Consider the following 14,589-nt stretch of genomic DNA (forward strand, 5'->3'; position numbering starts at 1 on the left):
TGATGCCTCCCTGATACACTTTTTAGCTTAACGTGATGCATTGGCATTATTAATCGCACAAGTACTGCTAAAAGGATTTCTTTGGACCATAATGCATCTACATCGTGTACAGCCTGTAGAGCTCCGCCCCTGGTTTACTCCTTGGGCTCATTCAGTATCTCTTAAAACCTCCTATCAGTTACACCGATGGAATTCACGCAGGGACACACCGTGAGTCCGTGAGCCTCTTTCCAATGAGTTCCATGTCTCGTGGTCATTGATAGTTTTGTTACATTACTCACGAAGATGACGGCGCTGCTGGATCTAAATGGAAGACAATTGTAGCTTCACTGAGCATGATTCAGCGGATTGGCTGCCCCTCTCAACGGCTGACTGAGCATGCAAATGTTATCCATGCAGCTCATAACTGAGTCATAGACAATTCAACCGTAAGATACAACACATCTTTTCTTCGGTGGGTTGATTATACTTATAAATTGCTAGCATCTCTTATGAGAAATATATACAGTTCTCCGGAGAATCGAGCGAGTTTCATCTCTTAAGCACTCAAAGTTTCATCTCCTTGCACCATAAACAACAAGTAAATTAATTGCAATCCTCTCTCGTAACTCCTTGGCGATAACACTAGCATCACCAATGGTGCCTCAACATCATATCAAATCCAGCCTCATGACCGTATCCAAACATAGCTCTAAAAAAAGACATTTTTCTCATAGTCATAGCTGGTAGCTACTACGTACCTATGAAATGACATCACTTCGAGCCGAGTCCGGTTTCAAAGTAATAATAAAGGCACATTGACCAAGTGAAAGCGTATTAAACAAAGGTCACCGTTAGCAGGAAATAAGATAGGGGAATATGTTATCCCAACGATGCTTACGAAGATGTCACTTGTATCCTCATCATCACCCCTTGCAACGCCTTGTCTTTCTTGCCAATGGCATTGACAGCTTCAGCATGGTTATCAATTTAAAAAGGCAATCAACTAGAAAAAAAACCATTTGACAAGTGAGGTTGTTCCTAATGATCCAGAGCACTCAACTCTGAGCTGCGAAGATACTACAAACAATACGAAATGTAAGACACAAGCACTATTGAACCAACCATATTACTACCAAGTCACAAGGTATTCCAAATGAATTTGGCTAAGATACACAAGTAGAAAATGTGGTTTATGTCTTCCAGATCACTATATTGTTGCGCATCTCCTATCACCGGCTTCGCCTTTTGTGAATTTGATTGCGTAGGATTACACTTTTATCTTGAGGAGGTGGAGGATTATACAAATCCCTAACCCACAACAGCGATGTACCATCCCAAAGCTTCCCATAACGAGATTTGTCAAGGAAGTGTCTCAATGCCTCTAAGTGCAATACAACTATGAGAGAAAGGCGGTACCAAAATAATAATTAGAGCATGACATTAGCCAAAAAATTGTACTATAACTAAAGCCATCCAAAATTAGCAATTTACGGTACTGTAGTACACTATGAGATACATGCACTCCAAATAAAACAATGACAAAGACAATTAGAGCAATGCAAATCATTAAGATTATAATATGAGATCTAGTTTTGAATATCTAGCAACAAGAAAAAAACGGTGAAAATAGTTTTGAGAAACAATTTGTATGAATCGCCAGTAAGGTGCTGCTGCTCCATCGCTGCCTATGTTTATGTCTGATCCTGTTAGTTGTGCTAGCCTCTAGGAGGCTGATAAACACTACTTTTGTGTATAGCTCACTGTTGTGCTGGCCTCTAGGAGGCGTTTGAACACTGCTTTTGGACCTGGGGAGTCTGCCCCCAGGTTTAGGCAAGCGTCTTACCACTCTGACGCTAGATTAGGACCTGTGAAGTACTTTGTTCGTTGTGTATAAGTGTTTGTTGTGAAGTATGATCGTGTTTGAGTTGTTTGTGTGCCGTTATATGATGGTAAGGTCACCATATTTGAATGTGGTGAGGAGAAGCTCTTGTCAGGGTGCCCAAAATGGCAACCAAACACATGTGTTATGGCTGAACAGAGAAAAAACGCTGTCTCCAGGCATCCAAATAATTTGCAACTCTGTTCGGGCCGGTGCAGCACATGATACCAAATGATGGGCCAAAAGTGGTCGGCGGCCCGTTCGCAATGCGCATGCGCGCCCATCTCGTTGCGCCAGTGGTGCACGATTTCGGCCCAGGCAACCAAACGCGCCCTATATAGTTGCGCATCTCCTATCACCGGCTTCGCCTTTTGTGAATTTGATTGCGTAGGATTACACTTTTATCTTGAGGAGGTGGAGGATTATACAAATCCCTAACCCACAACAGCGATGTACCATCCCAAAGCTTCCCATAACGAGATTTGTCAAGGAAGTGTCTCAATGCCTCTAAGTGCAATACAACTATGAGAGAAAGGCGGTACCAAAATAATAATTAGAGCATGACATTAGCCAAAAAATTGTAGCCATCCAAAATTAGCAATTTACGGTACTGTAGTACACTATGAGATACAGGCACTCCAAATAAAACAATGACAAAGACAATTAGAGCAATGCAAATCATTAAGATTATAATATGAGATCTAGTTTAGAATATCTAGCAACAAGAAACAAACGGTGAAAATAGTTTTGAGAAACAATTTGTATGAACAGGTGTAATTTTGAAAAACGGACCCATGAATGCTAAATGGACCCATTTCAGCCCAGACCTCTCCAGTTCGCAATGGGCCCAGCCAAAGCCCGCCTAACATTCCCCACTGCTCGCGACCTCCTAACCTTTCTTCCCCCCTCCATCGCCGCCACTCCCTAAACCCCACCACCGCCGCAGCCACCTTCCTCCGCGCCGCCACCGAGAGGCCGCAACAGCAGAAGAATCTGCGGGCCGTGTGCTAGAGGAAGAGATGGGAGGCGGCAGGAAGCGAGGGCGCTCGCAGCGCCGCCACTTCAAGGAGGAGCGCGAGAACGTCTGGAAGGACAACCCCAAGCGCCCTCCCGCCGCTGCCGGCGGCGGCGGCGAAGGAAGCGAGGGCGGCTGGCAGCCCTTCGCCACCGAGAACCCGGCTTTCGAGGATTACTACAAGGTGCAGGCCTCTTGGTTCAGATCACGTGCAGCTTCCTGTTTCTGCACTTTTTGGCTTCGTTATGCCATGGAGCTTACTCGCCTAGGTTTTTGCAAGTATATTTCAGTTTAGAATGTTATATAGTTTGTTGATTTAGGGGCGGATGTGTTATTATTTGTAAGGCGCAGCTTTATGGATGGATTGAGGTATCGAGTATTGATCTGTAGACTACCGTGCACTAATAGCAGCACAGCTGGGCTAAGCTGCCTTTGCTTCTGTTCTCAGTAGTTGTAGCTGCTGCAGTTTTTCAGCTGGGCGTAGCATTACTTGCAAAATTTTGATGTGGCTTCTGCTAAGATCCTATTGGATGTGTAAACATGTGTATGCCTTACAGGGGCAGCAAATTGTTCCAGAGGAAGAGTGGGATACCTTCATGAGCATGCTCCGGAAGCCATTGCCTGCCGCTTTCAGGATTAATGCGAGGTAATGCTACTTTCTCTGAAACGTAAGCATGCTCATATAATCAAACAACAATTGGATCGGGACCCAGTAATCAAACCTGTAGGAGAGGATGATATGCTCTGTATTCTGGTTTGCCTGCTGGTTGCTTTGGTTCATCAGATAGTTTATATACATCTGTTACCTTTTTCGTATGTGTTTGCTTTGGAAGAATATGAACAACCAACCTAATAGTTAGAGCAGAATGTACTCTTATAAAATGGCCTGTTATTTGTACCAAAAAAACCTTTTTAATTCCTTTTATGTCCGAAATAATTGCTGATAACTTAATTCGTAGTTCTGTGGTTTGATTCTTCTATCCTAATAAGCTCATGCTTTTTATTTACTTTCCAGCTCTCAGTTTTATCAAGACATACAATCACAGTTACAAAATGACTTCAGGAAGTCGTTAGAGACTGAGGTTATTTCTAAACAACTTGTTCATCAATTTAATTTATGCCCTTGATATTTTCTGTATTGTAATGCTTTTGTCATGCACAGGTCAGTGATGAGCATGAAAAAGAGGCTATTCGGCCTTTGCCTTGGTACCCTGGCAATCTCGCATGGCATTTGAACTTTTCTCGGATGCAGCTGAGGAGAAACCAGGCACTTGAGAGGTAAACCCACCTTGTACTGCTTGATGCTTATCTTGAATGAGCCTTGCCAACAAGTGCTTCTATGCTTTCTGGAAGTTCAATTGCATGAGCAAACTAACAGATGTGGTTAGTGTTACTAATCTACCTGCTTTGCTTAGTGGAAGGGTAGTTTAGTAAACTGCATACTTGTTAGAATCGTTGATGAGTCTAAACACAGCCCAGTTCTTCCCGCATATCTGGCAGCTCTGTCTCCTCCGCCTGCCTTGCCGGCAGGAGGGGCTCTGTTCTTTCGGCCTGATCTGTTGTCTCGCCGAGGCTTCTTTGTGTTGAGCTTCTACTCCATGATGCAGGCTGCAAAATACAGAAGGGATTTGTATATGTAATAATCATTCTAGTAGCGAGTACTCCACGCTGTTTGCTTCGTCCAGTTGGGCGCATAGTGGAATAAAAATCATCCAGCGCCCAGGCAGTTGATTTCCCAGGTCGTCGAATGCGCTCAATGCAAACGGTGATGCTGATATGCGTTTGCCGTTCCTGTCTTACTCCTTAATGAAGATGATCACCGGGAGGTTGGCCGGCGGCATTGGAGGAGGAGTTCTTGTGGCATTATTAGCAGAAAGTCGCCTGGGAACATACTGAAATGGATTTTGTCTATGGGCTGCGAGGGCCCTGTATGATGAGGATTACTAATCTTCCCTTAACATTAGTTGCATTAAGTGCCAACACATTGGGCTTTCTGCAATAGAACTGTCGAAAAGCAGAGGCCACAGGAGAACTCTATGCAGTATAGGGTACTTGTTAAACTGGTGTGTGATAAAAAAGGAATGAATTTTGCAATTTCCTTTTACATAAAGTTATGTATCCATGATCTGTCGAGATATTTCCTTGTCCCTTAAATGTTGTTTAATCCAAAGTGTTTAATCTGATTGGCTGAATACATTGAAATTCCCCATGAATCAACTGTCAACCAACTCACTCCTTCGATTATTTGCCTTGAATTTTTTGATCTGAAATTGAGGGCTCATTGAAACTCTTCAATTACCTCTTTGGAAACTTGTAATGTCATATTGCATCCTACATTCAATGTTCTACTTTCTTCTTGAAGTTTCTCATTATATTTTTGAGAGTGCTAACTGAATTGATAGAGTAGCTCCTAGTACCTTAGATTTGCTGAAGCATTGGCAAATAAGTAAAACCATATTATGAAAGGCAAAGAAGATCATGTTTGTCACCTGCCCCTCAATTTCTTTGGAGAATAAATTGTGTAATCTTCGCACGCTTAGTAATGTGCCGCGATTACAATTTGTAATTTGTAATGCTGGAAGTTCTCAGACTATATTCTAGTGACACATCATTTTTTATTTTAACATCCTCGTTTTCTTTACAGTTTCCATGAATTCTTGAAGCAAGAGAATGAAGTTGGCAATATAACTAGGCAAGAGGCTGTCAGCATGGTAGGTGCTTTGAGTTTACTCCTTAGATGCCCTAAATTGTTTATCTGTGATGTCTTGGTCAGATCTTATCTAAATGATGTTTATTGCTCTTGCAGGTTCCACCTTTGTTTCTGAAAGTGCAACCTGACCATCATATTCTTGACAGTACGTTTTGTCCATCATTTCACATGTTTGCGGCATGCAATTTACATAACAAAAATTCTTTCATTTGAACTGCCTCATTGCCTAACTTCGGCTACTCCAATAATCTGGTTTATAATGTCCATAGCCAAAATGCCCGATAAAACAAGTTGATGCTAAAAAAGGGTTTAAGTACTAGTATGAAGATTTTTTCTAACTGCAATAAGAGCATTCACATCCGTATGTATTAGACGCTAAAGTAGGCGAATCAGAGTTCTCTGTCCATTGAACTCTCTTATTTTCATCCCTGAGCACCATATATGGGTTCTAAGGAGTACGATAACAATTTAAAAACATGTCTTATTTAGCTTAGCGTTGGGTGATAAGCTTGGTGGTGGTACAAAACTTATTTATCTTCACACCTACCTCACATCCCTTAGCAACTGTTAAGCCTGTGCAAACACGGTTTGGTTTGTTTGACCGGTTTGGGCTAGTTCAAAAATTTGTACTAGCTTCGGAGTTGAGATTCAAACTGTGAATGAAAATGAAATACTAACTGGACAGTTTCCACTGTTTGAGCTGGTTTCAGTTTTGCACACCCTCAGCACCGATGCTAGTCAGTTTCTCTCATCTCCAGTGTCTCCTTATCTTCTAGGGATGGAATTCTCTAACAAGTGAAAAAAACATAACACCTAGCAATTGTAGCTACACAACTCTCCATGAGGTAGTTGAATCTCTATTCAAGCCAGGTCTTTTTTGGTTGATTTTGGATTAAACTTATTTACGCAGAACTCTAGCTTAAAGGGAGAACAGTATTTGAGTACAGTGTTATTTTTATTGCGAGGGAAGACTTGTTTAATAAACTAATATATCTCATGAATTTTGTGACCTTATGCAGTGTGTGCCGCTCCAGGGTCTAAAACTTTCCAGTTACTTGAGATGATCCACCAGTCAACAAAGCCTGGGATGCTTCCAAATGCCATGGTGGATTTATCTATCTACAGCTATAGTTATTATTATATTATTTCTGCCAATTCTAAAATACGTTGATTATATCATGTGTTATTAATACTTTGCACTTCTTACTCTGTAACTTAGGTGGTAGCTAATGATCTCGATGTGCAAAGATGCAACCTTCTAATACATCAGACAAAAAGAATGTGCACAGCCAATCTGATAGTGACAAATCATGAAGCCCAAAATTTTCCTGGCTGTAGTCTTGCAAAGTTCTGTCCGGAAACATGTGTAGATGAGTCGAAGCCGCAGAGGTTGGAATTTGATTGTGTATTGTGTGATGTGCCATGCAGTGGCGATGGAACTGTCCGTAAGGCTCCTGATATGTGGAGAACGTGGTAAGCACTGTATCGTTTAGCTTGTTTGCTGCTTCCATTTTCTTTGTAATTCCTTATCGACTGAATTGGCTACCCAGGAATATTGGCATGGGTAATGGACTTCATCGTCTCCAAGTGGAAATAGCTATGCGTGGTAAGGATTAAAAGATACACCATTCAAATTATCTGCTCCACGAAATTGTCAAGTTGGTTCTCTAAGTTAGGGTCTTATTTTTTGAAACATATTTAAGCATTTTATGTCACCTTTAAGGTGGTCTCTCCCTTGCACAATTGATTTTTTTTTTTGATATTTGATTATATGCTACTTGCCCTGTTAATGATTTACTACTCCAGGGAGTTAGGCTTATATATTCGTTGTTTCAGGTATCGCTTTGCTTAAAGTGGGTGGAAGGATGGTCTACTCAACATGTTCATTGAATCCTGTTGAAAATGAAGCTGTTGTTGGCGAGGTAATATATTTTTATATATCTGAATAGGTTCATTAAATCTTAAAGTGGTGTTCACCGTTCAGTGCACGGCAAATTGATGTCAGAGAAATGCATTGTGATTTGTCCAAACATGACACCTCATCTTTTAGCATATTGCTTTCTGAGGTTCTTGTATAGTTGTTGATTTGTATGTCTTGTGCCTTTCGCAACATTGACCATTTTTTTCAATTATGTAGATTCTGCGAAGATGTGGGGATTCTGTTGAACTCCTGGATGTTTCTAACGAGCTACCTGAATTGGTCCGCCGTCCTGGACTTAGCACCTGGAAGGTTAGTGTACATGTTTCTATATCATGCATATTTTCTTGTTTACAGTACCTCATCTTGCCCACCAGGTGTTTCTTTTCCTAATAAGTCGTGGCTTCTTGTAAACTTGTAACGTGCCATCCTATGTGGAGGATAGTACAAACAAATCATGTAAGATGAGACAGAACATATTCCATCTATTTCCGAATAGCATCACCTGTAATGTTCTACATCTTTTTCGTGGTCTAATTAGACACCTTATGCACTAACAATAATCAAAGCTTAGTGCGCTGGATAAAGTGGAAACTGGACTTGCACTTCCATGTCACATTATACAACTATATCTCAAACATTTTCTATTCATATGTTTTATTGAATGTAATTCTTTTCTTCGTAATATAATTTCTGTAAAGAGATGTAGAAGAAGTTCTGTAAGGAGAGGATGTTCCCATTCGTGTAAATATTCTACTAGGAAGAATAATTCCTTTCTAGTGTATCATGCACTTAAAAGACAAAAGAAGCTTGCCACACCCAGCTGCTGTTATTTCAGATCCTAGTTTATTCTTTGTTCTTGGTATCCTCTGACACAATTATTCTACCGCCGTTAGCCTCTATACATCTAATAATTCTTCGCACTCTGCTCCTTTCCGTGATTGTTTCTGTATATTACAGGTACGGGATCGTGGTTCTTGGGTGGGCACTTATGAAGATGTACTTCACTACAGGAAGAAGGTAATATCACCAAGTATGTTCCCCTCAGGTAAAGGTGCCACAGACAGCTGTACAGTGGGTGGCAGTGATGTGGTCAACATAGATGTGGTCGATGCAGAAATGAACGAGTCAGGGGATATGGTAGAAGGAAAACAAGAAACAAAGATAGCGACCAATGGCAGCAATAATGGTGACAATGCCAATACTGAAGAGATAAAACAAGATGAATCTGAGTCTGGTAAAGTTCCAAGGCGCTCTGATGAAAAGTCAGATTCAACCTCCATCCGTACAGAGCATTCAAGTTTACCACTACATCGTTGTATGAGAATTGTTCCCCATGACCAAAACAGTGGAGGATTTTTTATTGCCGTACTGCAGAAACTCTCTCCTCTGAATGGTACTTTTTTCATCCATCTATTCCATATGTTTAAATCATAATTGCATCATATCTCATAGTGGATGCTGGTTCTTAGTACTCAAGTACCCTATACATTGGACATAATTTCAGAGAGCCAGGTGGTAGAAGCGATTAAAGGTGAGCACGGTATCTTGAAAGACGGTGCTTTGAATCGTCTGAATGGTCAAGGATCTGATAAGGTGCTCTCTGAAGAAACTTCTATTAACCAGCAAGGGGTTGATGACAGCCATGTTCTGAATGAACAAAAAAACAAAGACATGGATAATGAAATTTCAGAAGATAGAAGTTCCGAGGAAGCTAAGGTGATTGTTGCTGAGGTACAAAATGATCAAGCATCAAAGAGAGATAAGAGAAAGAACCAAAACCAAACCAGATGGAGAGGGGTTGATCCTGTGATATTTTTTAAAGATGAAGCGACAATCAGAAGCATAGTATCTTACTACGGCATCAAGGATTCATTTAAACTTGAAGGTCATCTTGTGACTAGGAACCCTGATACTAGTCATGTTAAAAGAATATACTATGTCTCAAAATCAGTTCAAGAAGTGTTGGAGCTCAATGTAAAAGTTGGGGAGCGGCTGAAGATTACCTCGCTTGGCCTGAAGATATTTGTAAGTGTCCCACTAATTTGTGATGTTTATTTATTCAAGCTTTTCTCAGAACGCAAACCTTACATTTAACACTGCAACTCGTTCATCCATCCCCTATCTTTCAGGAAAGGCAGTCGACAAAGGAGGATTCACCATGCACATTTAGGTTGTCATCCGAGGGATTGCCTCTGCTGCTTCCTTACATCACCAAGCAGATTCTATATGCATCGGCAATAGACTTCCAGCACCTTCTACAGTACAGAATCATTAAATTTCCTGATTTTGTGGATGCAAAATTCGGCGAGGAAGCTTCAGCTCTACTACGAGGCTGTTGTGTCGTAATACTGCGAGAAGGTACATTACACTCCTTTTCATTTTGGCCCTTAAAAATGATGAATATCACGATTTACTGAAAACTGAACGTTCGTTGTTAATATTCCAGGGCATCAGGATGTAGAATCCATAGGCATGGATCCCAATGCAATCGCCATAGTTTGTTGGAAAGGAAAGACCAATCTGTGTGTCATGCTTACTCCCATGGACGGGAAGGAGCTTCTTGACAGGATATCATTTCGTTTTGGGCTCAAAATCCCAAAAGTTGATGATGGGAAACCCAGCCTGAAGAGTGGTGGATCAGACGAGCAACCCGATGGTGGGAATGAGACGGTAGACCCAGAATGTGTGCCTGAAAGCAAAGCATCAGACATGGAGATTTCAGATGTTAAGGAGGCTGAGTAGCTTGGTTGACATTATACAAGGTGGCATGTTACTTCTGGATGATGTAGCAGAGCCCTGCTACTTGGCTTTTGATACAAGTTGATGACTACTCTGGTGAGTGGGGTTTGTCAATCCTTCGTTCTGCCTTTTACACCGTTCCTCTGTCAAGGCATTCTGTTCTGCTACTATGCCATGAAAACCACAGCGCATACATGGTGCTAGACTGCTAGTTGCTCCCCTGTAACGTATCAGTTTACTTTTAAGAAAAGGAACGTCAGTTTTTTTTTTCCTTGAGAGGATGTAATGTGGGGCAAACAGTGTCATGCTAAGCTCTGAACTTGAAAATTGATAGTTCTTTACAAAACTATCTTGAGACATTTTGATCTTATGTGCTTGTGATGGGGTAGTCATTTGTGGGTGATGATCATTACTACCCCCCTCTGATACATAATAAGTGTTGGGGGCTTAGTCCAAATTTGAACTAAAGCCCTGGCGAGATCTGAGGGAGTAGTATTTTGCCGTATCCAGCATGTCCAATCTCAGTGGTCTGTATTCTCTATGCTGTCAAATAAGAAGTTCATGCCTACTAACCTTTTGATGAGAAACATTGATAGACCCTTGGTAAGAAGGAAGAAGGATAAATTGACAGACGGAGTAGCTAAAAGAGGACGTTGACACGTGATTTGGGCCCGGTGTGGTCATGCGTCGTCGCTCCGACCTGACCACTTTCCAGTTTCCACGACCGCGTGCACCGCCGGTGGACCGCTGATTTCCGTGTTGCCATCAGCTAGTTAGCTACTCGCTCGTGCTAACTCAGCTGGGTTCTCCGGAGTCCGGAGAGAGAGAGAGAGGGGCGTGGACATAGACTTCGTCAGATCGATCGCGCCGTACCACTCCACCGTTGCCTGAAATCTTACTTCCGGTCCATGGCAAAGGGTGCCTAGCTAGCTTTTCTTTTTGCAAAATTACTTGTATTACTCAAATACTCAGACAACAAAAGTTTTTTTTTTTTTTTTGAGAGAATCAGACTACAAAAGTTATTGCAAATGTCCGCTAAACCCTACGGACCGGAGGATAGCCACACTGCCGTATGGTTTCTAGTTCTAGCATAGTTAGCCATAAAATGGCTACTAGTATTCTAAGATCTACTAACATGAGTAACACAAGTTTGTCTGATCTTAAGCAAGGTTTTCATTTCCTCTATAATAGTAGAATGGAATGATCTATCCAGGTCCCCTTTCTTCAGCAGACTTGTCAACTCCAGACAATCTATTTCAGTTACCAGTGACTGATTGCACTAATGTAAGGCTAGAGATAAGCCTTCCAGCACTGCATATAACTCAGCTTCTAAAGCATCACGGCAGGACGAAAGCTGTCTACAAGCAAACAACCAAATTGTACCATCATGGTCCGTTACAACAACGCCACAACCTGCATCTCCATTAGCTCCAAACGAACCATCAATATTTACCTTGCACCACTCTATCGCAAGCGTAATCTTGTTAAGCGGAATTGGCATGGAAGTACACGGTGTGTTTTTTGTCATCAGGACGAAACAATCAAACACTTATTCTTCCAGTGCCAGTTCGCGAGATCTATATGGTCTGTCATCCAAGTAGCGTCTACCTTGTATCCTCCGACTAGTGTCGCTAATGTCTTTGGCAATTGGCTTCATGGTATAGATTCAAGGTTTAAGATGCTTCTTAGGGTGGGGGCGCTAGCAGTTATCTGGGCGCTTTGGCTATGTAGAAATGACAAGATCTTTAATGACAAAAATTGTTCTTTGTTGCAGGTCATCTACAGATGTACAAGTATTCTCCGTTCATGGTTACCTCTACAGCGAGTGGAGAACCGACAGCTATGTACGGAGGTCTGTACACGGTTGGAGGCTACGGCGAGGGATACTTTTTCCCTACATGGGTGGCAGCATAGTATACGGATAGATGCCCCACCTACACTTTAGGCGTTATATGATTCATCGTTCCGATATGTATCTCGCCTAGTTTTTATTATTTATCCTTTTGGACTTGAGACAACAAAACGGCTGTGTGCATCCTGGTTATGTAGAGGCTGGATGTAATTGCTTATTAAAGTAATAAAGCATCCTTTATCGAAAAAAAACTCTATCGCAAGCAGGACCCATTGCAGATTTTGGTTTTTCCGTTTGTTCTTCTGGTCATGCTCACTCATCGCAGGATTTGAAAAGTACTTGCCCTTGATTATTTCCTCCCAGAATGATATTTAATTTGGATCAACGAATCAAGATAATTTACTAGAAATCTCTTGGAGGCTTCAACTGGAGGAGGTGGTTTATCATGGAAAATCTCATTCCAAACATGCCAGGATCTCCACAAGGTCATCAACACAATATTTATACTACACCTTGTAGTATTAGATAACAAAGCTGAGAAGCCACTCAATGCACGTGTTCTGAACTGAGTCAATATCAGGGAGATGCCAAACCTCAGACATAGTAATCCACAGATTCTTAGCAATGGAACATCGAATAAAGGGGTGGAAACTGTCCTCAGCTTCCACTTCACATACAGGTCACCGATCAGAAACCTCGAGATTCCATCTCTGTTTGTTACACCATGTTGGGAGAGAATTTATTGCAAGCTTCCATGCAAAATGCTGCACTTTGGGTGGCACGTCTGATTTCCAAATTAAATCCCACACTGTTATGTTCCCATACTTGAAGAAAAAACCAATGATGAAACCCATGTATCCTCCATGGCGAACCAGTAGGCACTACGAACCGTAAATAAGCCATGTTTGTCTGGGGCCAAGCAAGAAGTTTTGATTTTGAAGATTTTACTAATATATGCTGGAACGAAATATTTCTGCAGAAGATCCATTTTCCATCTGCCGTGCTGATCAAGCAGCTCTAAAACAAAGCGTAATCTACACCTGCCTTTCCTTGATATTGGCTTATAAGATGTAGGTCTAGGTATCCATTGATCTCTCCAAATTCGGACACTCTAACCATTACCGAGCTAGCTAGCTGGCCCAACTCACTTTGAGAAAGTGCGAGTATTAAGTGTTCGTAGACATGAATTCAGGTCCTTCTATCCTTTCTGTTAATGGAACATGTAGAGCTCATCTGACAGCCATCATTTCGTGCCAGAATTGTGAAATTCAATCGAGGTTCCATACATAACATGTTTGGCTGCCATGGAATTGGAACCATCATTTCAGTTGTAAATTTCACGAATTGGTATCGTATGGTAAATCAATTCATGTGCTTAACTCTGTTATTCCTCTGGAAATCGTTCCATAAATCATTGTGGCAGCCAAACTTGATTTTTTCAGCTTAGAATTTCAAATTTAAAAAATGAAATGAAATATCAATGTCATTCCATTTTTGCCAAAGTAAGATGAAATGAGGGGTGCGAAACGAGTTTGCAGTTCTTTTTTTTGTTTCCCCGTAAAAAAGAAGCTTCTCTTGTTTCTCTAAAAAAAGCCCAGGCCAGGGTTCTGAGAGCATCTCCAGTCGCGTCCCCCAAACCGTCCCCCAAACCGCGCCGGATCGAGCGTTTGGGGGACGTGTTTTGTTCGTGCCGCGTTTGGGGGACGTCGCTCCCCAGCCGCGTCCCCCAAACGCCGCCCCCAAACATTAAAAGTATTTTTTTTGGCTAGAAAGAAACTATTTAATAATATTCAAATCGGTTGAACATAAACAAATTATATATAAAACTTCGAAAAAATATAATTAAATACATATAAACTATCTACTTCTTCTTCTTCGCTGATGGCCCCGCCTCGTCGTCGTCATCGCGGTGGCGCTTCCTGCTCGCCACCTCTTCCGAAGAGGCGGTGTCGGCGCTCGACGCGTCGTCGTCGCCGGTGCTCGTCGGCTGCGCCTTGGCCTTGGCCTTGGCCTTGGCCTTGGCCTTGGCGGCCTTGGCCTTGGCAGCCTTCGCCTTGGCCGCCTTCGCCTTCGCACGGGCCACCGCCGCCGCCGCGGCCTCGCTCTCTTCTTCCTCCTCCTCCCAGCCCAGCCATTCCTCCTCGCTGTCAACTGGCGGCGGGGAATCGTCGCCGCTGCTCGGCGTCCTGGCTTTGTCCCACCAATGGCGCCAGCCAGCAGGCTTTCCCTCGCTGGAGGTGTCGGACGGGAGCTGGGAGATGTAGCTCATCGTCGCTGGAGGTGTCGGATGGAGGCTTGGATGAATGACGGCGTACGTACGGGTCTTATTGAGCGCGGATGAACGGCGGCGCAGAAGTCGAAGAGAGCAGCGGTTGCTCTTCCGAGGAGTCGGCGCTCCATTTCGGCGGGGTTGGCGCGTCGTCGACGCGGTTGCCAATGCGACGGTTCCGCTTCCTGTCAACTGCACCGTCGCTACGTATGTGGCGGTTGA

At 42.5% G+C, this 14,589-nt stretch overlaps 1 protein-coding gene across 1 annotated transcript; it reads left to right on the forward strand.

The window, feature by feature from the left end:
* Nucleotides 1–2,779: 2,779 nt before the first annotated feature.
* Nucleotides 2,780–10,608, forward strand: LOC127301950 (uncharacterized). Its single transcript, XM_051332260.2, has 15 exons — nt 2,780–3,060; nt 3,434–3,522; nt 3,892–3,958; nt 4,039–4,154; nt 5,521–5,587; nt 5,683–5,731; nt 6,606–6,691; nt 6,806–7,059; nt 7,137–7,192; nt 7,423–7,508; nt 7,724–7,816; nt 8,465–8,900; nt 9,012–9,532; nt 9,637–9,865; nt 9,954–10,608. Exons 1-15 carry the CDS (start codon nt 2,881–2,883, stop codon nt 10,247–10,249), a joined length of 2,625 nt encoding a protein of 874 aa, XP_051188220.1. The 5' UTR covers nt 2,780–2,880; the 3' UTR covers nt 10,250–10,608.
* Nucleotides 10,609–14,589: the final 3,981 nt, after the last annotated feature.

The sequence above is a fragment of the Lolium perenne genome, chromosome 5, assembly GCF_019359855.2.
Source record: "Lolium perenne isolate Kyuss_39 chromosome 5, Kyuss_2.0, whole genome shotgun sequence".
Classification (NCBI taxonomy): domain Eukaryota; kingdom Viridiplantae; phylum Streptophyta; class Magnoliopsida; order Poales; family Poaceae; genus Lolium; species Lolium perenne.